Source organism: Arachis stenosperma, chromosome 9 (assembly GCF_014773155.1).
Source record: "Arachis stenosperma cultivar V10309 chromosome 9, arast.V10309.gnm1.PFL2, whole genome shotgun sequence".
Taxonomy (NCBI): domain Eukaryota; kingdom Viridiplantae; phylum Streptophyta; class Magnoliopsida; order Fabales; family Fabaceae; genus Arachis; species Arachis stenosperma.
The window spans coordinates 590,026-616,657 of NC_080385.1; the positions used below are offsets into that span (position 1 = coordinate 590,026).

Below are 26,632 nucleotides of genomic sequence, written 5' to 3' on the forward strand. Positions count from 1 at the left end.
TAATTGAGTCTTTACATTTTTTTTCTTTTATTTAAGTTCCTGCACCAATTTTTTTTAGTTGAGTCTGTATATAATTAAGCCAATTACTATCAAGAGGGATCTAATTGAAAAAAATTTTGGTGCAGGAATCAATTAAAAGAAAAAAAAATATAGAGACCTAATTAAAAATTTCACAAAACTATAAGGATTAACAGAATAATTAAATCTTTAGAAAATGCATATTGTTTGTATTTAGAAACAAGTTAATAGTATAAAGTAATAATCGAAATTAAATCAATTTTAAGAGGGTAGAATTGATTTTGTAATTATCTTTAAATTTTATCATCTGCACGTGAGTCTTAATTTAGTTCTGAAGTTTTAATTATCTCTATTTAGTCTTTAAACTTTGCGAATGTGACTCATGTTAGTCTCCGGAATAATTTTTGACGCACAAACATTAACAGAAAGTCGACATAGACAGCCAGATGCCATATTGGACTATGTAAAACGATGTCGTTTTTGTTTTGTCACTCAAATAGCTCTAAAAAACTATCGTAAGTGATATTTATTAAATTTTTTCTTTCCATAACTAAAACGACATCGTTTTACAAGTTTTAGTGTGGCATTTTATTGTTTATGTTAGCATTTCATTAATGTTTTTGTGCTGAAAATTGTCTAAAGACTAATGTAAATCACATTTGTAAAGTCTGAAGAGTAAAAAAAATAATTAAAACTTTAAAAACTAAATTGATATTAATATACAAATTCAAAAATAAAATTGAATATTAACTCATCTAACATTGATTGCAATTTTTAAAATTTTGATTCAGGAAAAAAAAGGTAAAAACCGATGATTTTTTTTATCAAATCACTTTTATAAAAAACTACTAAACAAATTCTTTTGTACATATATAACTTGTAACGAATATAGACATCACATCTTGTACTCTAGATCTTATAAAATGTATGATATATACAAAATGAATGACAATATTTTATTAAATTTCAATGTAAAAACAATTTGTTCACATTAAATTCTGAACTAAAGATAATAATTTTAATACATTATTAAGGAAAAGGAGCATCTATCCCCCAAATTCGACAGCCCAAGAATTAATACGTCGCGGATCTGAACTCTATTTAAGGGTTTATTGTGGAATTCAAACCTCCGACACTTGCTTAAGCGGATAAGTGAGCTGACCACTCGACCAATTTATGGTTAAGTGAAAAATAATATGATGACTTTGAAATAAATTTTGTAAAAAAGCCTTCTTCCCCTTTTTATTTTGGTCTGAGGTAAATAATAATAGAAAAAAATAAGAAGAAAAAAAAAGGGTCTCAAAATGGAATCCAACAAATCTGGACTTAGGATCGGGCCAGATAGCAAAATGCACAATCCAATAACAAAAGATACATACATTATCACCTTCCCTTTTAGTTTCATAATTCCAACTTTTAAGGATCAGTACCCTTTTTTTGTTCATGTCCATTCCCTTTTTTTAGTTATTTTTTCTTTATTTTCAGATGAAAAAAGGAAGAAGATCTGAGTGATAGATTTTGCAGGAAAAGCAGAGAGAAGGTAAAGGTAAAAACAATAGAAAAACAAAAACAAAAAAAAAGAAGAAGAAAAGGAATCTCCTTTAGATCCCCAAAGAAAGACGCACACTAAGTGTTTGTGAAATTGTGTGAGTGAGAGTGATGGGGATTTTTGCGGCTGTTGGAGTGTTGTCACCATTCCCATTCTACTGGTGGCTATGGAACTGGCCCCAGTCATGGGTTGACCTCTGTGGCAAAGACCGTGACCCTTCTAAGGTCATGGCTCTCGTTGCTCACTTCTTGAAGCTCATTCAATTCATCTCTCTCTTCTCCGTTTCCACTCTCCATTGGCCTCCTCCTTTCTACTTTTGGCCCCTCTTTGCCTTTGGCCAATTCCTCAACTTCAGGTATTCTTCTCTCTATATCCATATATTTGTATACGTATGCATATGTGAACTGTTTTTCATTGATTCTTTTCTGGGTTTGCTTGATCTAGTAATGGGGTTTTGTAAATTTGACTCCTTTTTTTACTTTGGTATGCTATGGATTTTTTAGAAATGGAAGTAACTTTTACTATATAAAAAGAAAGTGCTATGTGGATCTTATAGTTATACTTTAATCAGTTAAGATCATGATTTAATGTCAAAGGTTTAGCATTGCTGATTTACGTAAAGGAGAGTAATGATATTGTTAAACTAGAGGTGGTGGATATTATAGAAAGAGAGAGACTTAGAGAAATGGTATTGCTGATTTTTTGCTTGAGGAATAATTAGCATTACTACTTGTATAAGTGTGTTGTTAATGATTGAGGCCTATTGATTATTTGGAGATTGAGGTATGAGGTTCTGGTTTGGAAATGGCTGTTAAGTGTATTGTTTAGGAGATAAGAAAAGTACTTGATGATGGGTTGATTGATGATACTTTTTGAGATTTTGGTAATCTCTCCCACGTTGCTACGGTTGGTTTGTCTTTCTTTTACTGTTTTTGGTGGAATGAGATAAAGATGTGAGCTTACTGATTATGACATGGAAGGGAATCATTTGGAAATGGTCCAACAGATAACAAATGATTGGCTAGTGAAAAATGCTGCACACCTTGAATGGATATTCAGTTTTTTTTTTTTTTTATTTTGTTTTTTTTGTAAAATTTTTTTTTTGGGGTAACTCGGTATATTTTTATTATGAGAAATGGTTTATGTACTCATTTTTTTTGTACAAATAACACAACTCACACCGTAGCACTGCCTGATGGGGGAAGGGTCGAAGGGAGATATGATAGGAGATATCATTTAAACTGCTATTAGTGCACATGTCTACAAAACTGAAATAGGCAGAGTATAAAGACACTAAGCATTATGATTGTTTGTGATTATGGAATAGATGTTCAAGTTTGATACAATACAACGATTTGTCTACTTTTTTTAATTTTCTTTAAACTTTGTTGATGCATAATAGTAAATTAAGACTGATGAAATGTGAAATGGACAGGGTTTATCAGTTACTTGGTGAGGCTGGCACGTACTATGGCGTACGATTTGGAAAAAGCATTCCATGGGTAACGGAATTTCCATTTGGGGTCATCAAGGATCCTCAATATGTTGGCAGCATTATGAGTCTTGTTGCATGTCTCTCTTGGGTTCCTTTACAATACATTCTCCTGTGGGTTTTAGGATATTTGTTTATAATTATTGTGGAATCAAAAGAAGACCCGTCTACTCGTGCCAAGCCAATTCATTAATGTAGCTTAACAATGTGGGAATAAGACTGCGTAGATCTACCTTCCCTAGCCATATCAAGTGGGAGCCTTGTGTGCTAAGCCGCATTTTGTTCGGATTAGAAAGAATTGGAGGAACTCGCAGCATCCAATGTGCCAATTTCTTTGCATCTTGCTGTTTCATTCCTCTTCTCTAGAATAACATTACTATTTTGGTAGTTTATAATTCTTCATTGAGGATTAAGGGTTCTGTTTCTGATTCCTTCAAACTATTTCTAATGAAATGCAAACAATCCTTTCATTCGTTGGTGACTTTGACATTGTTTCCACTTTCCATAACATGATTCAGCATTCATTATAGATAATTCAGGATTTATTCTGGTGCTTTTGGAAGTTTTTTCTATCCTATGGTCTTTGTATTCCTGCTTTACCATACAGAACACCAAGTGAACCATGAATTTCTAGAGAGAAATATGTCTTTCCTATTAATTTCAAAGTTAAACGACAACATTTGATACAATCACTTAACAGGAAGTGCAGAATCCTTCCATCTTTTCCCTCATCCACTACACTAAGGCTAGAGAGACATTGAAAGTTTGCATTGCATTTGATACAGCCTCAACATCAATATCAATCAACTTCCCTGTCTTTGATGATATTATAGTACATTTCTTCTCTTCTGCATCTGGCACAAACTTTTTTCCCTTCTCTTCAGAACAAAACAATGCAATACTGCATGATAAGAGGAACAATTTCAACTTAGGAATTGGAATGCATGTGTTGTTTGATGGGAATACATCCTGTCATGTGAATCACTTAATCTTTATATATTTATTGTCATTTATTTGGATCTCACCTCTTTAATTATGGTAGATCTCATGTTAAAAACTCATATTAGAGAATCTACACCTTTTGATTGGTTTTTGAAAGAAGCATTTTATGGTCATCAAATTCTAAATAAATGGCCCCTTAAGGAGTTAAGGGACACCAATCATTATTATAAATTACCTTGGTTTGTCTCTTGCATTTGCAAGTTGAATGGCTGCTGTATTTGTAGCTATCACTCCAGCTGAGTCATTGATAAGAGCAGCCAACTGATGCATACATATAAAAGAATGAAATGCTATCACTGTTGTATAATGAAAAGGTGTTAAAACAATTTCTATTAATTAATTTATTCATTATTTTATTTTCTATCTAAAACTATAGTAAATGCCTTAATGTGTGTTCAAAAGCCTATTGCTCTCTATCAAAGGTCTTATTTATTTAATAATTTATTCATTCATCTAATTTACAATTTTTAGAAACTATATAATTTTGCTTCTTAGTTCTTACAAAAGAAGAGTATAGTTGAGTACCTGTCCAGGGGTGGTGATGAAGACTATGGAAGCATCTTCTCCAACAACTTCCTCCACATTTTCCCTTTCTTTCTCATGTGGAATCACAAAAACTGGAGTGAATTCCCTGTTCCTCAAACATTAAAAACATGTCGGTAACATTCATAATGCTAGTAATAATCCTGAGGGGATGTTTCAACAGTACATGTTTTTTAGTAAATATAATTACCAAAGTTAAGCATGATGCCTTTTTTACTTGTTTAGTAAAATGAAAGGCCGAAAGCTTAAAATTATTGAACAAGACAAACTCTTACATAACATTAAAAATGCTTTTGAGTCGACATCTTTAACTTGCTGTCACAAGTCTCCTATGCTTGAAGCAATGATTAACAATTAGTGTATTTTGGTAATAAGTTTTTTTTTTTTTTTTTTTCAAAAAGAAAAATGTAAACAATATTGACTCAAGAAACTCTTGATCATATGTTGAACTTGAAACACACCCTTAGATAATTACTATATACTTTTCATAATTGATTAATAAAAATGGACAGAGGTTTAGGTAAAGAAAATCGAGATTTTACGACAAATTAAACACGTAAAACATAAAATTATAACAACGTTGTTGATAGCTGAAAGTCATTAGATGACAATTTAGTCAAACTTGTCAAATCATTTAACGACTCTTCGTTATCAACTTCACATGAAGTTCACTGCAACCGAGTTTTCACTTTTCACCAATGCAAAATTGTCCGGTCTAATAAAGAAATTTTAAAATTAGTTAACTCATTTAAAATCATAATATCAACCGATTTTAAGAGTTAAATTAAAATCCTTGCTACTATGAAAAGTTTGTACCTTATCTCATATGCAATATCAGCCCAAACTTCAATGGGAAGCAAGCTATCATGATCACCCCTAGATTGCATGTTGGCCTTAGAATCTGATTGAATGCCATGAATGACAATATATTTCCCTTTTTGAGCACCTGCATTTGTGTATTTAGTCTCCACAGCCTCCTTCACCTTCTTTGAGAGTGATACCCTTAGAGGTGGCACTGGGGTCCTTGGAACACTTCTGAATGGCCTTCCCAACCAATCATTCATTTGTTCATACCTACTCAATCAAACTCATAGCAACAAAAAAAATCTCAGTTAGTATGTGTTTTGATTCACTTATCTTAAGGTTTAGTTACCTTAAAAATTAAAGCTTTTATGATTTAAAAACTTATTACTAAAAGGTTATATTATACAAATATTTTTAATCAAATTTGTTTAAAAATAAATTTATATCAGGAATTTGATTGAAAAAACTTATATAATAAAATACTTTGTTAAAAATGTTTAATGAACACAGACCAGATTACAAATTTGTAACCTAATATAGATAATTAATTGCAAATTTTTAAGCCTAATTGAAAATTGAATAAAATATAGGACCTCCATAGTAATTTAACATTTGAACCTATAATGTGTAGCTAAACATGCTCCTAACTAATGGCATGAAAAACCTACCTGATATGATTTAGTAAATCATCCTGTTATGAAGCTATAAAACTCACATATAATATCCTCCATCTGAGAGATTCAAAGTTTCTGGAGTGAATGTTTCAGTTAAAAGCAATCCAGCCCCAGCAGCATTCACATTTGGGTACACATAGCTTAATTTATCTCTTGCTGTTGTCATAAACAAGAATGCTGCATGCCCAAGCCCTGCTAATTTTGTGCTCAAAACCATGTCATAGAATCTATTCTGCAATCACAATATATATATAATGCAAACAATTCATCACAAGTTAACACAAAATAAAATTATTTAGAAGTAAAAATGAAAAAAATGTACCCTAAGAACTCCAAGCATATCAGTATACTCTGCAGGCTCAGGCCATTCATCATCAGGATCATAAGCATTTGCCCACCTCACATTCTTATTCATTTCATATGTTTGCTTCCCCCTCTCTGATGCCAACACATCAATCTGAACTCCGGGGTATCTGTACAGTGATCGATCTAGAAAATTTTAAAACAAAATTTCGTACAATTTTTGTGTTAAACTTAGCCTAGGTCTACTTACTATTTTTTCAATGTCACTATCTATTTTATCTTAAAACACTTATAAAAAACTACCTATTATCTTAAAACTACTATCTCATAATCAAAAACAAAATAAAAAGTCTAAAATAATAGAGAAAGAAATGAAAAATTGGGCAAGTTTGCATTCTCTATTCTAAAAGACATATCAAACACAATTTTAGATTCATGATGATGAAGTGTACCTATCCTTGAGCAACTGAATAGTTGGGAAAAACAAGAGGTTCTCATAAACACCACCAGAGATAACACAGCAGCACCTCCTAACATCACCTCTGACTTTGAGACCCAAAGAAGCAATCTCAACAGCATAACCAGCTGGGAACTTCAAGAATCCATAAGGGTTGTCAGGGTCATCTGGGGGCCTTGGATCCTCCTCTTGCTTCCCATCAGCAAACAATGATCCATACTCCATGTCAGGATCCTCACCATCATCAAAAGGGTCTAACCATGGATTCTTCTTCTTCTTGGCATTGCTTTGAAACAATGATGATGATGATCTTGTTGGCCTTGTTCTAGTGATGGATGAGTATGAAGAACAATATTGGGATTGGTCAAATGAGACATGAGTGAGGTTAGTGCATGGAATGGAAGGTGGGTTTGTGAGGAATGATGATAAGGATTTTGGATTTGACACTAAATTATACATTGCAGCCATTGAAATTTGTTACAAAGTTGCTTCCTTTCTTTTTGTTTAGTAGTAGTAGCAAAGGGAGGGTGATGAAATGTTTGAATGTGTGGAAAAGCGTTGGATAAGTGGGTCCCATTTTTTCTACATTCTAGTTGAGGTTTATTAGTAGGGGTGTTATCGGTTCGGTTTGGTTCGGTTTTGGATCAAAAACCAATCGAACCGATATGTTTGGTTCTTATAGACACATAATAACCGAATCGAACTAACAGTAGTTTGGTTCGGTCGGTTTTTTTTATTTTTAATTTCTAATGAGTAAAATATGAATCACAATAATTAGAGGTTCAAAATAGTTAATAAACTAAAATAATAAGAGTAAAACATTGAAATTGTTAAGAGTTGGAGATTTTTATTGTTAAGTTAAAGATTAAAATGGTTAAAACATTAAAATAGACATATGTTCGATTCGGTTTGGTTTCTATCGAACCAACTAAAAACCGAATCAAATTGATCGGTTTTGTCAAATAAAAAAAAAACAATTTTTTGATTTTCAAATTAGTTGTTGTAATTTTGGATTCGGTTTGCGATAATTTTCGGTCCAATTCAATAACATCCACCCCTATTTATTAGTATGAGTTATCAGTTTTTTTTTTTCCTGGCAATATCTTTCAATTAGATATGTTAATACTAACTCCCTTATGTTGGTCGAATAATTAATTTACTATGAGGATACAGAAAAAAATAATATACAGAAAAAATGCGTCCTATTGTCCAAACTTTCTCTCTCATACGTTTCACTTCATGATTGGTCAAGCTATAACCTTTTCCTTTCTCTCTCATATGCTCTTCCTTGATTCGTTGCTTTCTTCACCAAACTTACCTTACCACCCCATTTTTTTTAGACTTTCCCTTTTCCAACTCTTCTTCTTCACTTTCACTCACATTGTGTGTTTTTTTTTTTTTAAATTTCCCTTTCACTTTCTCACCCTTTCTCATAAACTTTCTCACCACTCTAAACACACTCTCCACCATTTTCCGCCACTCTCACTCAAGCACCCACACCATAAACAGAACAATCCAAAGCTTCAACCTTTTTCACTCACACAACAAAAAGAAAATCACAAACCCCAAAAAAAGAAGCTCAGTTTTCAGCAATGCAGCTAAAAAGAAAAAGACACACTAGGGTTTTGCATTGAATTGAAATCTTATCACTCAATTAGGAATTCAAATTTTCAAACCCAACAAAATCTCTTTTTTTTTTTCCGATTGTGTGAGTGAAAGCCTTAAATTTTGAATTTTTATTCCTGTGGTGTTTCGTTATTCAGCATTGTTGACCTTCCGAGAGAGTTTTCAGAAGAAGGTTCTAGAAGAGCTGTAATGTCGGGTCCACCGAGAGTCCGATCCATGAATGTGGCTGCCGCCGGCGACTCTGAGCTCCGGCAAGTGCTCGTCCCCGCCTGCAACAAGGCTCGTGCCGCCAGCGACGGGAGGAAACCTGTGAAAAAGCCTTCGCCAGAGACTGTGTCAAAGGAGAAGAAGCCTTCGCCGGCGGCGGCACCGGCAATTCTGAAGCGGCAGGAGCGCCACCATCAGGCTCTGCTGAAGAACCTGTCGATGAATGCCTCTTGCTCATCCGATGCCTCGTCGACGGATTCCTCCACTCACAGCGGGGCTTCATCGAGCGGAAAGGCCGCGGCCGTGGCGGCGCGTCGGGTCAGTGTGGTGGCTAGGAAGAAGCAGGGTAGTGTCAAGGCTGAGAAGGTTGAGAAGGTCAACAATTGCAGTGTGGCTGCTGCTTCTGATAATGGTGCTGAGGTGGATTCATGTGATAGCTTGGAGGGCAAGAAAAGATGTGCTTGGGTAACACCAAATACAGGTATCTTTTGACTTTTATTGCTGCTTCATGTTCATGAATCATGATTTTATTTTAATGTAGTTAGTTTGCAAGTTGTGACATTGATGTTGTTGGTTATAGCTATAAAGATGAGATAGATAGGTATTAGTAGTATGTTATCTAATGTGGTTAATAATGGTAGGACATTATGGTGTTATCAAATTTATGTTGCTGACCCCACCTAGGTTGTGTCTGGATTAGTTATTAGATTAAAATTACTTCAATAATTGATAGTTGATTATAATAGATATGATTGATTTTGGAAACACTTAAGATGGATAGGTTTTAATATGTTATGGTATTGTTTGAATAATGTAGCTGACTCCATCTAGTTTTACAGCTTGGATTGTTATTTAAGAGTTATTATGTATATAATGGCATGGTTTCACTGGTAGGGTCTAGAGAGTGAGATAATGGAACAAAAGTAAGAAAATAGCTGAACATGCTTCTAAAGTTGATGGAATGTGAGAAATATGTGGTTTTAGGAAAAGCAAGTGCAATGGTTATTAGAAATTTCCCGGTGTTTAAGTTTAGTGAACCAACTAGTTATTTAGCAGCTTTGTAAGTTAACTACTCAATTAGGATGTGAATATTGTGGGGATTTGTCCATAGAATAGCCATAATTGGACAGAAATTTGTGCTTGAATCCAGTATGGTAGTTGACACTTGACACTGTTTCTATTGAGATATGTTCTTAATTTTGATAGTTTCCATCTTTTTGTAAAGTCTAATTAACATCTGGTTTTTGAATATTACTAAATGCTAATACGTTTTCTCTTGTTCATCCCAATTTAAAATTATGAACTATTGGTCAAAAAGCACCTTCAGCTTTGTATGTCATGTTTTTTTTACATAGAGCAAATGACAATGATAACATTAATGCCCAAAAAGGGAGAACAATAATTTTTTTTTGGGGGATGGGGGGTTTTAACTCACCATATCAAGCTCTGTTTTCCACAGATATGCCACATTCACATCTTTGATAGGCATAAGCATAAGTCATATGTATTGATTGCAAAGGAAACTAGTGGTTGCTAGTGTAGTTAAAATTGGATCATAAGCTAAAAAAAATTATTCCTCCCCCCTCCCCAAGCCCCCCCAAAAAAATTATTGATGATTAATTGCTCTAAACATGTGTTCAAAACAGTTTATTTTGTTTCACCGAGATGGTAATTGCTATTGCCACTGTGAATTTGATGCAATGATGTCTGGCAAAGCAGGGTGCTATAGCAGCGAGTTAGCATCACTAATTTTCTTTCATTCTACCTCATACTGGGCATCTAAGGTGTTTTATGTCAAACAATAATTCTAAGATTCATAATTTCGCATTGGTCATATGCCTTGTTCTTTAGTCAAAATTTCTGTACCTTCAAACCTAGGGGAGGATAAATAAAATGTTATAAGTTATCTATTGCATTAACATTGTAACTATCATTTCTTGTTCTTCTTTAATTTCTGATATATTCTCATTTGTGCCAGAACCAAGTTATGTGGCTTTTCATGACGAAGAGTGGGGAGTTCCTGTTCATGATGACAAGTATGCCAGTTTGTTTTGGTGTTTGCAGAGTCTTTTCTTTTATTTTCAGCTTCCGTGTTGAATCTCTATGAATGCTGGAATTCGGTTTTTTGTGTAGGAAATTGTTTGAGTTGCTCAGCTTCTCTGGAGCCTTGGCTGAACTTACATGGCCTGCCATTCTTAGCAAAAGGCAGTTATTTTGGTACTGACATAATTTTCTTCGGATTTTATGTGTTCTGGATTCAATCATATTTGTATACGAGCTCCACTTTATAGTAAAAAACAATTTGGTACAATGTTCAGAAACCCGACATGGTGGTAGACTGCACCATGACAAAAATCAATGTGAAATGACAGTACAGACTTGTTTTCGTATTAAATATCGCTTCCCTATTAATCTTACTTGTATCGGAAGAGAATGGTCATTAAATAATTAGCATGTTAATATATATTTCCAGTACTATTTGGTTTTTCATTGATTCTGAAGATTCTCATATGTAGCAACTGCTCAAAAAATTCTATTAATTGTTCTCATGTATTCCTGAGCACAGTGAAGTCTTTTTGGATTTTGATCCAAGTTCTGTCTCAAAACTGAATGAGAAAAAGATAGTTGCACCAGGAAGCACTGCCAGCTCATTGCTGTCCGAGCTCAGGTTGCGATCGATAATTGAAAATGCACGCCAGATTAGTAAGGTACATACTCTAATACGGTACATCGTTATTTTCTTATCTTATACACAGAATGTATAAAAGTAGCAAAATTTTGTTCCTTAGTCATTGTCAAAAGGATCTTGCTTCAGGGAATCAACCTTTAACACTTAACTTTCAAACTTTTCTGCTACCTGCCATAGAAAACATTTAGAAAATGAAAGAAACCTACTTCCTGAGACCCTGACCCACATATGAATTGATTAAGAAGACTTGGTTGAGAAAGAAAAATGTTCTTGGTCCATAACTACATACCTTGAGGCTTTCTACACTGTAATTAACATTTTTTTGTCTTCTTCAATTGCAATGCAGATAATAGAAGAGTTTGGTTCCTTTGACACATTTATTTGGAACTTTGTGAACCACAAGCCAATAGTCAGCCAGTTCAGGTATCCGCGCCAAGTACCAGTCAAATCTCCAAAAGCCGAAGCCATAAGTAAAGAACTTGTAAGGAGAGGGTTCCGGAGTGTGGGTCCGACGGTCATTTATACATTCATGCAAGTAGCTGGACTAACAAATGACCACCTAATCAGTTGCTTCAGATTCAAGGAGTGTGCCTTAAACTCGGAACCAGTCTGCAAAGAAAGCTCCTTCAACTCCAAGGTCAAGGAAAAAGCAAACGATGAATCGACAGAGACAGGTCTATTGCTAGCCGTGAACAAGTTGAGCTTCACCTGAAATTAGAGTTCTAGAACTTTGATCAATGATCATATTGTCAAATGAGGTAGTTGTCAGGGAACAGGGTAGGTTGTGGAGTGTACAAAATCCATAGAGATATGAAGTTAGCCGAAATGCAGATGTATTTGAAAAATGCAAAATGACCTTTGGCAATTTCTTCAAGTTCTCTTGTATTAAAGATTCTTGAAATAGTCATATTTTGCTCTTAGCCTACCCTTTTATTTTTATATGCTGACTAATGTGAGATTGATCAAAGTAATGGTTGATTTGGTTATTTAATCAAATGGAAAAGATTGGTAATGAGACTTTAATCAAGTCAAGTCGAATTTCTCATAAGAACAACTTGGAAATTGATGGTTTAATTGGTGGATTAATCAGGATCAAAATAATCTTATTTTACATGCTCATGATTCATGAAAACTATTCACTTTACCCTATGATGGGGACAAGACAAGGGTACACCTTGTGATATCTTATTCCCATAGGTACTCTTTCTTTCAACAATGTCCAGCATTACCTACCTGGTCATTGGTCATCATGGTAAAACAATGGACTAAGTTGAAAGTTTTGATTGAGCACCTCAACAATGTGGGCCCCTATTAGTATATCACTTTCTAACTTCTACCTAATTTCATGTAATCACTGTTAGAATATTGATTAGAGATCCCAGGAATCTTGACCAAATTTGGTGGTTTGATAAAAAATGAAATTGTCTCGGCAAACAAAATACAATGAATGTTTCAAAAGTAATTAGGTTTGAGGCAAGATACTTAACAGCTAAATCAACCTTTTCTTCCAAATGTGACAATGTTTATAGGAGCAATTGAAACAAGTATAAAACTAGATCAATTTTGTAACTTAAAAATTGCATAAATGTACAGTTCTTGATTGATGTATAAGATAAATTCCAAAATGCAAAATCTCAAACAAGGAGCCTGAATCTTTGTATTGAACAGCTTGGAAAATGTCCTAGCTTTACATCACTCCTATTAAATCATCTATATATAATTGAAAGGAGAAATTATAAAGCCATCAGAACTACACTGTATGAAAGGAAATTCTTTGGAAATAACTCAATTTGGAAAATCAAATTTGAAGTAACCTAGATATTTTCCATGTTGCAGAATCCATCCTCAGTGGATCTTAATTTCCACTTATAGGATCAAACTGAGAAATATGTCTCAATTTTTCTAATGTTTGTATTTACATATATAATAAGATCCTATGTTCTAAAAATGAACCATTTATGGAAAATGCCTAAATTGTTGGCACTATGCTAAATAGCTACACTTTCACCAAATTCTCAATTCAATTATTGTGCATCAATCTTCCTGAAAGGGCAGCAACAAGTGCTGCTCTGAAATTTGGATCTTTGGTCAATGAACTAGCCATCTGTTCCACCAAAACATTAGGTACTTGTTCAGGTGAATCAACCTTTGGTTTTGTTGTAATCTTGGAATCATTGTTGTTGTTGGGCTTGGATTTTGTCAAGTCAAGAGTAACTGTTGGTGCAGAAGAGCTAATTGATGCCGAACAAGGTACCGAACCTATGGTCATACAACGGTTCGAGCCGGATGTTGCCTCCATCTGAGAAGGGAGGGGGTGGTTGTGCTCACCCTCGTAAGTCGCAACCAGCACAGATTGATCTTCAACACTTCTTTGCACCTGAATTAAACCAAGCAACAGCAAAACTGACTTAGCTTGTGATGAAATTTTACATCAGGATAGTAGCCACTAACTTCAAGGAACCGAGGCTGGGACAGATATCTATCCTGTACTTGTCCCGGACTCGGTTTCTATATGAAGGTCCTATAATGACAGATATTTAAAGACAATTTTTTTTCTTTCGTTCATCGGATTTACCTTCTTCTTTACAGGACAGCTTGGAGCAAAAGAGCACTTGAAATATGCTCTTGGAGAAGGGTTATCTCTTGTTACTTTTTGTCCATATTTCCTCCATTGGTATCCATCTTTCACAATCTGAAAAATACATAAAAAGAACAAAGCCTATCAACAATTGCACAAAATCATTCATAATACTACTATTAAACAAGGTCGGCTACACAGATCAAACAACGCTGTAAGGGTAAAGAATCTTACAAGGCTTGTATCGGATGCTTCCGTCCTAACATAAACTCTTGAGGTCTTAGCCTTGATGGTTTCTTCCCTCGGCTTCTTGCACGATTCTTCGTCAGTCGAGCTGCTCTCGGAGTTCCCATTGTTCGACGCCAATGCCATCGGATCACAATTGTTGTTGCTGCTCTCAGATTTCCTCTTCTTTGATGAAGGGCTAAGCTCCTTCTCAGGATTTTTCTTCATGTATTCCATCAAGTGGTTCCTCAAAGTGTTGTAATTCTCACAAACCACAGAGAGCATTTCAGCCAATTTCTTGTTTTCGGCAGTCACACGCTTCAGTTCCTCTTCTAAGTAATCAGTATTGGACTGAAAATAGCAACACAAATTGGATCATTCACAGAGTTCTAAACAATGATGCATGAATAATTGAATACCAAAAGTTTGTCAAATTCTACAGTTTCCATGTTTACTTTCCTTAAATCTGAGTTTATGAGTTGAGTTTTACTATTTAAGTTTACCTAAGTTCTACAAATTTATGCAAACTCTTAAGAGATTGATAACCTTATCTTGTATTAAACTACAAACACAAGCAATCATTTCAATTAGAAACCACAAAGAAAGATCTATTTTGCATATTCTAATCATTGAAAATCAATCAATTCTTCTAGATTGTTGCTAACAGATGAAATTACTAAACTAACCTCTTCTTTCAAAGGAACCATGGACAACCCCAATGAGAAAACATTGCTTTCAACCTGTTTCTTCTGAAATCAACAAACACATCAAAACACAAAGAATTAATCTCCATCTCAAGACATTGTTCTTACCAAAGCACTTCACATATAACAATACTTACAGGAACTTCCTCATGATGAACTCTATGATGATGAGGATTAATGTTGAGATCCAAGGAAGTGTTAATCCAAGAAGAACAATCCATAGTTGTCAAATCTATCAAATTCAAACAAAGTAGAGGAACTTTCCCAAACAATAAGCACTTAATAACCAAGATGAAGAAAAAAATCTTAGAGAAATTAAAGAGTGAACCAATTGAGACTAACACAAAGCATGTGTATATATATAGATAGAGAAAGAAAGAAAGAGGAATAAAAGCCAATAAGGTATCACTTTTTTCAATGAATGAATCCAAGTTGAAGAAGGAAACTGAGTGGAAAGACCACACATGGGGAAATATATCCAACCACTTGCTTATAATTAATTAAATAGCTGGCATTTGCAATGTACACAGAAACTGGTCCACTTCCTTTACTTATTTAATTTATTTAAATCAATCTGAAAAATTTTGAACTCGACATTTTGGTCTCTAAGATAGCGTTTCATAGAGAGACAGAAAGAAACGGAAAGACTGAGATTGAGTGGTAAAAATTTATTGAAATAGAGACAAAAATTTTAGTACTAATTTCTGAACTAACAAATATAATACTGAAAAACAAACGCTACCTAAAAAAGTTTTATTACATCAAAGTTTTAAAATTTATAAAAATAAAATATATTAATTTTTATCTTAGTTAGATTTATTATTGTATTTAGACAAATAAATCTTTATAAATGTAATGAAAAAATTTATATTTTATTTTTAAAAATTTTAATATAATAAAATATTTTTAGAAATAAAAATGTCAGATACAAAATGTATGTGAAACCTATTTAAATATATATATTTTTTATTATTCAATTCAAATTGTTTTTCTTTCTATTTTAATACATAGCCAGTAAAACTAGATAAGGAGACGTACGTGGCAATCCATCTATTATTTTATACAAAATAACGTTCAAGCATAGGATATAGTTATAGTTGTTACATATAACATACAAATTTATTTTTAATATATTAATAATATTAAATATTTTTTAATGAATAACTATGTGTATAGTTAATATAAAATTAGTTATTTTACTAGGTATTACTTAATTAACTATATATATTAAGTATTTTATATATACAAGAGAATTATTGTATAGTGAATTGAGTTATCGAAAAAAAGAGCATATATTATCCGAAAATGACGAGACAGAATTATATTCTTGGTAGAATAAAAACAATGGAAATGAATTTTTCAAGTCAAATACACACACCTCTCTGCTCTCTCTATCAATAATAATAATTCGAGAATTCAAAACTACCACTAGTATGGCATTTACAATGAATACATACACTTTTGAAGGTTTTCTATATACCTATTAGGACTCTAATTTTATTTTGGATTTAGCTGTTATATACTGATTTTTTTCCAAAAAAAAAAAGAAAATTGAATTATTATCATGTGTTACCTAGATTTTTTTTATCAATAATAGACTTATCATTGTAATTATTTTTTAGTGAAAATACATAAAGAGTACATAGTATTTAAGGCGTAATAATTCAACAAATATTTTCTAAGAAAATTTTTTAATTCTTTTTAACAATGAGAAAAACTTATTTTTCTCCCTCTCTTAATTCTTTCTGATTTATCAAACCATCAACATCACAATTTGAAGAATTTAGGGTATGAGATTTTTTTCATCGTGTAACAAAAAAGATCTATGTATTTGTATGTCTTTTGAGATAGTAAATTAAATAAAAATCAATTACTTTTAGATGTGGCAAATTTAAAAATAAATAAAATTGAATATTTATATAAATTTTTTATATTAAAAGAATATATGAATTAATTTTGTTATGTTAATTAGTGTAAGAATTTTCACTTATTTGATAAGAATATTTATTGAAAATAATAGTAACAAATTAATAAGATGATGCTAGTTGGAGAGTTAGAGTGACTAGAAAACCTAGAAGCTCTTTATTGACCAAGCGATTTGTCGTCTTTATTAGTATTAGTATATTCTTTAAAATTTTAAGTCTTTATTAATAATAATAATAATATATTAGTGGGTGTTTCTATTGTGTTTGTGGTCCCTTGATTCTTTGTTTACACGTTTACTATTTCAAACATTTTCCACGTTGCATGAATTATAATATATATAATTATTAGAGACTATAGAGAATAGAGATATATACCTTTAATTTTCTTTTCTTTTTTTTTTTCTCTCTTACAGAATTATTGACTTCTCTGTACTTTACTTTTTACCTTATACGCGTCATATACATACTTTTGACAATCTTTGTCGACACCCAATTTTTTTTGTTTTTAAATTAAAAAAAAAATCCGAATTTATTTATATTTTAAATATACCCACATGTTTATTCATTCTTTTTCTTAATAATGTGATAAAAGTTACATGTACACCACATCTTTTTATATATATATATATATATATATATATATATATATATATATATATATATATATATATATATATATATATATATATATCCCATAGAAAGCTATGAGGTAAAATATTTCAATAATTTTAGCTGTTAAGTTTAATTATTAATTTTAATTATAGTATATATATAATTTATATTAATGGTTAAAAATATTAGAATATTCGACATTATAGTATACTTGAAATATTTTCTATTCTATATATATTTTGTTCTTATATTAATTAAAAAAATTATTATTTCAAGTACCTACGAAGAGAGGATGGATAAAAGCAAGTAAAATTAGCATTGTTATTATTTTTTTTTCAAAAAAGGAGGACGTTAAGAATATATAATAATTAAAAATATTATATATATATAAAATTTATTTTTAATATATATTTTATAATAATAATACTTAATATTTATGACAAATTTTAGTGTATATTTAACGTAGTTATTTTTTTAATAATACAACACTACGTATTTAATTAAGTGATGGTATAACCTATGATGTACGAATACTGACACGGACATGGGACACGACACGACACGGGATACGCCGACACGCGAATTTTAAAATCTTACACTACACAGGAACACACATATATATAAAATATAAAATATTTTTTAAATAAGTCGTAATGATATTTTAATATTTTATTGATATTAAAATATAAATTAATTTTTTAAATTATTTTTAATGTCTTATTTTAATTATATCAAGTATTTAAAATATTTTTTATTTTAATAAATAATAATATATACTATCTCTAAATTTATTTTAAGAATATATATTAAGAATAAGACCGGACACGCTGACACGTAATGGTATATTAGGTGTGTTCAAGTGTGTCCGAAGAAGAATTTTTTATTTTTTAGTGAGACACAGTTTAAACGCAGCAGATACGCGTATCGGACGAATATCGATAAATGTCATATTCAAAATGTGTCCAGCAATTCAGCAAAATATCCGTACTTCATAGGACATGGCAATTTTTCATGTATATATGAGTTTTATTTTATTTAAAATATTGAAAAATATAGTAGGTGACGTGGAGCTCAAAGAAACCAAAAAATGAGAAAATTATTTTAGGTGACTGAGATAAGCCTCTGTTGAATTTGACTTCCAAACACGACTTCCACGCGAAAATTCAAGTAAAACTATTTTTTCCCCTCTTCTCTAGGCTTTACTTTATTCAGTCTATGGCTCTATGTATATGTTTCTTCCTTCATTCGTTTTTTTCTTGTGGGCACATTTAAAGCAAATAATAATGGAAAAGGAAAATAAATATGTTATATTTTATTACTAATTAATTGACATTCATGACTTATACGTACACTATTATTAATTGTAAATGCATTATTGTGGCAATAATATTCCACATTGTGCATGGATTTAAAAGATTACAATATATATGTTGCCTTTGGAAAATTATAAAAAAAAAAGGATTAGAATATGTTTGTTGATATAGTGCATCAATAAATATAAAATTTAAATATATATTTTAGTTATGTTTAAAAATTTTTGTATGCACGATTCTTTTTATGTTAAATTCCTTTTTTGTTATATAATATGCAATATATTATACAGTTTATTTAATGGATTCATTAAAAATGAAGATGACCAAATTAAAGTACATGTTAAATAATATAAAATAAAAATAAGGGATTTTTATAAATAAATAAATTAAATATTTTATTTATCAATATTTTAAAAAATATTTTCAATTTTAAATTATATTATATATTTTGTTTACTATGTAAACAAAATAAACATAAACGTATATTATCTATACTGTAAATAAAATAAGTAAAATTTTAGTTAAAATTAATTAAATTTTGTATGTAAACGAAATATATATATATATATATATATATATATTTGTAAATGAGATATGTGTACAATAATAATAAAAAATATTTATAGAATAATTTGGATCGATTGAAAAAATAAAATTGATATAATTATGTTTTAAATTTGAACGTGTAAAAATTGTAATTTAGTCGATAAGAATGGGAAGGGAAGGTTGCTACGGCTATTTTTTTTTATATAGGGAAAAAATTGGCATGTAATACATAGTTATTGGAAAAAGGTTAGTTGGTATTTTTTTTTAATATGAAATTAACTTTTTTGTTTAATTATTATTGAACAAATCAGACGTGGAATTTGTTAAGAAAAGAGACAGAAAATAAATTTTGAACGTCTAATTTGAGTGAGATACATAAAATTGAGAGGTAGATTTGTATGTTAAAAATTTTTAAAAACTAAAATCTACAAAGCTGGGAATTAAATTTAATATACATTATAAATATTTTAAAAATTTAGGTACATAAATTTAAAGATTAAATTTGTATTTTAAATAATAAATTTATGGATAAAATATATTTTTGTCTTTAAAATTTAATAAAAGATTTAAAAATATGTTTAAGTTTATTTTGTTTCAATTTTGTTCTAAAATTTTTTAATTTATATTAAATATATCTTTGACAACTAAATTTTCAAAAAATTTAAGACTAATCCAATAATAAAAAATGAAAATTATGTTTGATTTACTTATTTTAAAATTTATTCTTATAAAATTTTTGTCGAATTGATCCTAATTTTTTGAAAACTTAGCCTTTAAGAATATATTTAATGCAAATAAAAAACTTTTGGGACAAAAATAAAATTTAGAGATATTTTTAAAACTTTTACCAAATTTTAAAAACAAAAAATATATTTTACCCTAAATGTATTAATCTAATTTATATTCTATACATTATACTTAAACATATATCATCCTCCAATAAGATATAAAACATCTTTATCTCTCTAATATTTATCGATAATACTAGAAAGACCAAAAAATAACAAAAACGTATTTTATTTAATATTTATAAATACTAAAATAAATTTTTATTATTTTTAACTAATACTTTTTCTTCCAAAAGATTTTTAAATATTTATTAATTAGTGGAATTTTTTTTGGGTGACTTATTAAGAAGTGGATTGCTGCAACTTGGGCCATTTTTAACAACTAGTATTTTATTTCTTAGTATTTATTTTGCGAGGAAAAAGAAAAGAGAATGAATCTTACATAAAAGTCAAACACCGACACCGTGACTTATCTCCAGGAGTTGTTAACCATACACTCAGACTCAGTCCTGCTCAGAGATTGTCTTCATACCATTTCTCACATTTCTTTTTTTTTTGTATATATTTTTAATGATAAGTGAAAATGTCTGTGTTTTTGAGACCTGAAGTGTTAAATTGTTGTAAGTTTTAAGAGATTAATCCTTAAATTTAATATCTAAAAAAGATTCGTATAAGATTTTAAATTTGCCTACTATACTAGTAGTTAATTTTAAAAGAATAATACTTAGGTTATTATTATTAACCCTTTATTTTTCTAAATGAACAAAATTTTGAACAATTTACTATAATAAATAATGTAGCTTCTAATATTATCAGAATGTATAAAATGAAAAATAGATACTAAAATGTATTTTTTTATAATCTATGGAAACCGTGACAGGAGTATCGCAGTTTATAAATATACGTAATCTGCTATAAGGGTGTCGCAGATTACGTTACGTTGGAAAAAAAAACATCACATAATCCGCGGTAGGGGTGTCGCGGTTTATGTGTGTTTTGGGTTTCGTGCATAAACTGTTACAGAGGTGTCGCGGTTTATGCTTTGTCAACTTTGCCTATAAATACCAAGTAAGATAGAGAGTGGGTCATTTGAGGAGATTCATTTTCATTCTTTCACAAATGGATAGTGAGGAGAGCTTGTTGGTTCTAGTCTACTGCTATGGTAAAATTAAAAAAAGTAATAGGCATGGTGTTAAGTTCACGGATAAAGAACCGTTGAGCATTTTTATTCGTTCGACGGATACTTTGTCGGATCTGAAGAGGAACATATTGCAGAAGGCAGGGTTGTGTGGGGCCAAGTTGGTGAAGAAGCTACTCTACAAGATTCTGATGACGGTTCTGTCAAGTGGTGTGCAGTATGAAACATTTGTCATAGGGTCGGATGAAGACATTGGGGTCTTGTTTCATTGTCAGCAGAGTTTTTCGGAGGTGAGAATACACGAGTTGTATGCCAAGTTAGAAGACCGAGTGGACAGTTCCGGGGCTTCAGCGCCAAATCCCCAGTCGATGATGGTGGGGGTGCTTCCACCTCGATGCCTGTCGTTGCACCTGGTTGTCTCCTAGCTGCACCTTCACTTGCTTTAGCACCAGCATCTAGGTCATCTGGTTTGATTACTGGTCTTGTTGGTGGTGGTGAACCGGATCACGTTGAGGACGCGATGTGGGACGATGATCCGGATCACATATCTGGGGATAGTGAGGAGGACACTCCTGTGTCCCCACCTGCACCTCAGGTGCCGTCCAGTTCTGGGTCCCGCCAACAACCGCCGCATTTCTCAACGCTTAACCTGGAAGCAGTGAGTCAACAACCGAATGATGCACACACCTTCGGATACCAAGGATTACACAACGGCAATGCTTCTGATGAATTTCAGATTGGCCAATCTTTTCAGACTAAGGATGAAGCTGTGATGAGTGTTAACGATTATAGCATTCGTCCTGGAGTTCAGTATCGGGTTATGAAATCTGATCATCTGAAGTATATTGGGAGATGCAAGAAGTTCGGAAACGGCTGCACCTGGATGATCCGTGTGGCACTTCGGCAGCGCAAGAGTACCTGGGAGGTTAGAAGGTACAACGGAGCCCACACTTGCCTGGCCACATCGATTTCGAGCGACCACCGACAGCTCGATTACCACGTAATTTGTGCGAGGATCTATCCGTTGGTTAGGGCGGATGCAGCGGTTACCATAAAGGTGTTGTAAGAAGCTACTGAGTCAACCTACAGATTCAGGCCTAATTACAGGAAAGTGTGGAAGGTAAAGCATAAGGCAGTCGCCCAGATTTACGGGGATTGGGAAGAGTCGTATGGGGAGTTGTCCCGGTGGATCCTTGGGATGCAAGCAACGATGGACAGAACCGTAGCTTTGTTGAAGACTTCTCTAGTGCGTATAGGTGGTGAGGTTGATGAGTCTACAGAGCACTTTCACTGACTTTTTTTGACATTCCCTCCATGCGTTGAGGCTTTCAAACATTGCAAGCCACTAATCAGCATTGACGAAATGCATCTGTAAGGGAAGTATGGTGGGACTTTGCTTCTGTCTATTGCGCAAGATGGTAACTCGAACATATTGCCAGTTGCGTTTACACTTGTTGAGAGGGAGAATGTTGAGTCGTGGGTATTTTTCTTGTCCCACTTGCGTCAACATGTGATCCCACAGGAAGGGATTCTGGTAATCTCTAACAGACACAACGATATTAAGGCTGCACTGGAAGCACCAGACAGTGGTTGGAAACCGCCTCATGCATACCAAGCATATTGCATTCGACACATTGCAGCTAATTTTGCTCTCAGTTTCAAGGGTCAGGATGCAAGGCAGATGCTCGTGAATGCGGTGTATGCCAAGACTGAGGTCGAGTTTGACTACTGGTTTGACATTATGAGGATTGAGAATCCGGCCATGTGTGACTGGGCCAACCGACTGGAGTACGATAAGTGGACCCAACACCAGGATGGAGATTGGAGGCAGACGGTTCGGCCACATGACGACGAACATATCTGAGTGTGTTAATTCTGTACTGAAGGGGACACGGAACTGCACTTTTCAAATCCACATATGGGAGGCTAGTAGAGCTTTTTGTCATCCGAGGGCAGACAGCAGAGGTGCAGTTAGGATCAGGCTAATGGTTTTACGAGGCGCTGGTGAAGGCGATAGAGCACAACCTGAAAGATGCGAGATGCTTCACGGTTACTCTGTTCGACAAACATCAGTCTGAGTATACCGTGGCTGAGACGACTCCTACCGGTAACTTCTCGCTTGGGACGTATCGGGTTTCCCTCAGAGATCGCACTTGTGACTGCGGGTACTTTCAAGCTCTCCATTACTCGTGCTGCCATACGATTGCATGCTGTGCTCAGTCCCGATTAGACTGGGCTACGTACGTCCATGAGGTTTATACCATGAGTAAGGTGTTCAGCGTATACCGGATGGGATTTTTGCCCCCTATTCTAGAGGGTCTGTGGCCACTGTACGCCGGTCCTACTATCGTCCCTGATCCTTACATGAGACGTGCCAGAGAAGGGCGACTGAGGTTAACAAGAATCCGTAACACCATGGATGAGGCCGATACTAGTCGGCCGAAGCAATGTGGGCTATGCAGACAGACAGGACACACTCGCAGGACTTGCCCTCAGCAAGGATCCGCCCCCAGTACCGAGGCATAGGTGTCATTAGGTCGTTATGATTAGCTTATATTATTCTTTCTCTATTTGTGTTCTTATTTTGTTTTAGTTGTACTTACTGTTAAGTAAAATTGTACTTGTTGTGTAGTTGTCATTCTCTCGAGTTAACGTCTTCTAATTTTGTTGGTAATTCTATGAGTATAACAGACTAATGTCAATTAAATCCAAGCAGGAACCTATGTTGCGACATACATTTAATTGCAAGCCAAACTTTCAACCAGAATCTCATCCTCCATGAAAAATGAACTAAGTCCACACTAAAGCATAAACCGCGAGACTCCTGTAGCAGTTTATGTACGAAACCCAAAACACACATAAACCGCGACACCCCTACCACAGATTATGTGATTTTTTTTAACGTAATTCGCGATACCTCTGTAGCAGATTACGTGCATTTATAAACGTGATATCCCTATCGCAGTTTACATAAATTATAAAAAAAAAACGCATTTGGATATCTGTTTTCCATTTTATACATTCCAATAACATTGGAAGCTACATTATTTATTATAGTAAATTGCCCCAAAATTTTACTATTTGTTATGAAAACTTAATTAAAGTTCATTTGTAAAGCTTTCCGAGATGTATTTTCATTCTATTTGTTTATTTAAAACAATTTAAATTCCACAGTTTACCTTTCGTAATTTACAATTTAAATTATTTATCTTTAAAATAGTGTAAAGTTTATAATCCCTAATATTTTAATATATTAAAATTATAGTTGACAAATAATAAAGGTTACATATAGAAAAAAAATGAGAACGACAGGTTAAAAAAAAAGGGGGCATTATAACTCAGATTCAAAAGTTACGTCATTAAATAGTGTTGGCATCCTACCTTTAATTAAACAGTCTATTATAATTAAATTTTTAATTAATAAACTTGTTTATTAAACTAACCTCTTATCGTCACGTTCCTCCTTTAATATTGGTATATTATAGAAATTTAAGTTATAATAATGTAGCACATGCTTATTGTTGCAAAACTTTTTAAGTCTTTTATATTTCCGCATTTAATATAATTAATCTAAAATATGGAAATGAACCTATAAAAACAACTCAATTATTTATTCTGTAGTCGTTGTTTTCACATTTCAATAATAAAATATGAAAATTGGATTAAGAAACTGTGGGAAACATGGGTATTATTTCATATATAATCTCTTTATAAAAGTAAAAATATAAATTAACGAGAATATTAGTAGTTGGCAAATTATATTGTTTATTTTTTTATTTTAAATCATCATCATCAAAACATAAAATATAAATATTACAGTATCTTTAAAAAAAACTCAAAGCATGTAATAAAATAAACTCTATTAAAAATATAATTATTCATACATTTTTTTATTAACTTAAATTAAAAAAAAAAACAATATCATAAAATAATATCAAAATTTTTATGAGTTAAAAATTTAGAGTTCGATCCTTATCGATGTAAAATAAAATTTCCTTTAAAACCAAATAAAAATAAACAAAACCTATAAAAAAAAGGTTATGTTAAGTAACCAATAACTTTCTTTAACAACATGAACAATTACCAATCAAATCAAAACATAATATACTTTTAAATTATCCATCTAAATCTTAATATTAGAATAACCATCCGTACACCTAGTGAAATGAATATCCGATATATTCATTATTCACATTATTTAGTATTTATTTTTATTGTCTACCTATACTTTTTCTAAAGAAATTACGTAAATCCAAAAGAGACAAAATATTGAGTTGACCATGTTTGACCTAACCATGTTATGAATAAAAAATATCTCTCAAAACAATAAGCCAAGCTTGAGTATCTCCGTTTAAGCCATGTATTATTTGCACCATATAATTTGATTTTGACATACATAACATAATGCAAGAAAATCATTAATCTTAGTATAGATAGAATAAATTGTGAATGGTGAAAAGTGGGAAACATAATGGAAAAAAGTGAGTCCCACAATTGAATAATGAGCATGACCAAAAAAAGTGAGTGAAGCACACCCTGGCGAGGCTAGATAGGTAGGCAATATATTTTTGGTCAATTCATTGAATTGAAGGCAGAAAAACAAAAGAAGCCGCTATTAGGATCCATAATTTTCTTAAGGTGTGTTGTGACTTTTTGTGTTCACATTGACGAAATGGTATAAATATATGTCGACGTCCCAATTAATTACAGCACCCTATTATGGACAAGTAATCCCTCCAATGGAATTCAAATAATAATGTTTAGATGGTCTTAGTTCGCAACACATGCACGAGAAAATTATTAGAAGTTGAACCACAAGTTGCATTGTTTGGTTTGTTTAAATGTTTGTAATAAAGTTGTTGTCGTTATTTGAGAACGAAGGACCATCAACTTACACACACTACTTGACTAGCTAACGCCGGTGCATGTCTTTGACTCTTTTGCTTTTTGCCCGAGGGTTTTCGACGAAAGAAATCAAGTGAGAGAATATAAGATAAAAATATACTATATTTAACTCAAATTCTTAGGTAGTATTTGGTGGAGAGACAGAGACTAAGAGATAGAGATTGAAATAAATCTTAGTATTCTGTTTGGTGTAAAATGGGAGACAGAAATTGAAACAAGAATGAAATTCTAATTTAATTTGTACAAAAGGTAAAATTGGAATTAATTAATTGAAATGAGGGTATTTTAGGTATAAAATGTTATTAAAGTTTCAGTCTCCATCTCTAAAAATTTTAGTCCCATGTGTCCCTACTTTTTGGAAGTATTGAAATACTGAAATTTTAGAGACAGAAACAGAAATTAAATTTTAGTACCAGACTCTGAACCAAAAAACATAATACTGAGTGTCAGTCTCTTAGTCTCTGTCTCAATACCTCAAAACAAACGCTACCTTAAAGTGTCAAGTTAATGGGTCTCTCACTCATCTTATAAACT

At 32.3% G+C, this 26,632-nt stretch overlaps 6 protein-coding genes across 6 annotated transcripts; 4 read left to right on the top strand and 2 right to left on the bottom strand.

Moving 5' to 3' along the window:
- Nucleotides 1-1,357: 1,357 nt before the first annotated feature.
- On the top strand, nucleotides 1,358-3,540 carry LOC130951354 (phosphatidyl-N-methylethanolamine N-methyltransferase). Its single transcript, XM_057880005.1, has 2 exons — nucleotides 1,358-1,922; nucleotides 3,003-3,540. Exons 1-2 carry the CDS (start codon nucleotides 1,678-1,680, stop codon nucleotides 3,250-3,252), a joined length of 495 nt encoding a protein of 164 aa, XP_057735988.1. The 5' UTR covers nucleotides 1,358-1,677; the 3' UTR covers nucleotides 3,253-3,540.
- A 135-nt stretch (nucleotides 3,541-3,675) lies between these two features.
- LOC130951353 (photosynthetic NDH subunit of subcomplex B 1, chloroplastic) lies at nucleotides 3,676-7,377 on the bottom strand. The gene is made up of 7 exons (XM_057880004.1): nucleotides 6,838-7,377; nucleotides 6,405-6,555; nucleotides 6,124-6,314; nucleotides 5,421-5,678; nucleotides 4,587-4,692; nucleotides 4,237-4,322; nucleotides 3,676-3,960 (listed from the first exon to the last, which is right to left on the bottom strand). Exons 1-7 carry the CDS (start codon nucleotides 7,308-7,310, stop codon nucleotides 3,795-3,797), a joined length of 1,431 nt encoding a protein of 476 aa, XP_057735987.1. The 5' UTR covers nucleotides 7,311-7,377; the 3' UTR covers nucleotides 3,676-3,794.
- An 861-nt stretch (nucleotides 7,378-8,238) lies between these two features.
- LOC130948286 (uncharacterized) lies at nucleotides 8,239-12,330 on the top strand. The gene is made up of 5 exons (XM_057877001.1): nucleotides 8,239-9,156; nucleotides 10,654-10,711; nucleotides 10,809-10,892; nucleotides 11,242-11,383; nucleotides 11,711-12,330. The coding sequence occupies exons 1-5, from the start codon at nucleotides 8,658-8,660 to the stop codon at nucleotides 12,074-12,076; spliced, it is 1,149 nt and encodes a 382-aa protein (XP_057732984.1). The 5' UTR covers nucleotides 8,239-8,657; the 3' UTR covers nucleotides 12,077-12,330.
- A 659-nt stretch (nucleotides 12,331-12,989) lies between these two features.
- On the bottom strand, nucleotides 12,990-15,283 carry LOC130948287 (probable WRKY transcription factor 40). Its single transcript, XM_057877002.1, has 5 exons — nucleotides 15,009-15,283; nucleotides 14,854-14,916; nucleotides 14,177-14,518; nucleotides 13,940-14,056; nucleotides 12,990-13,741 (listed from the first exon to the last, which is right to left on the bottom strand). Exons 1-5 carry the CDS (start codon nucleotides 15,090-15,092, stop codon nucleotides 13,385-13,387), a joined length of 963 nt encoding a protein of 320 aa, XP_057732985.1. The 5' UTR covers nucleotides 15,093-15,283; the 3' UTR covers nucleotides 12,990-13,384.
- A 5,891-nt stretch (nucleotides 15,284-21,174) lies between these two features.
- LOC130948192 (uncharacterized) lies at nucleotides 21,175-22,259 on the top strand. The gene is made up of 2 exons (XM_057876904.1): nucleotides 21,175-21,403; nucleotides 21,469-22,259. Exons 1-2 carry the CDS (start codon nucleotides 21,175-21,177, stop codon nucleotides 22,257-22,259), a joined length of 1,020 nt encoding a protein of 339 aa, XP_057732887.1.
- A 144-nt stretch (nucleotides 22,260-22,403) lies between these two features.
- Nucleotides 22,404-23,719, top strand: LOC130948194 (uncharacterized). Its single transcript, XM_057876905.1, has 3 exons — nucleotides 22,404-22,452; nucleotides 22,570-23,027; nucleotides 23,204-23,719. The coding sequence occupies exons 1-3, from the start codon at nucleotides 22,404-22,406 to the stop codon at nucleotides 23,717-23,719; spliced, it is 1,023 nt and encodes a 340-aa protein (XP_057732888.1).
- The last annotated feature ends 2,913 nt before the right edge of the window (nucleotides 23,720-26,632 follow it).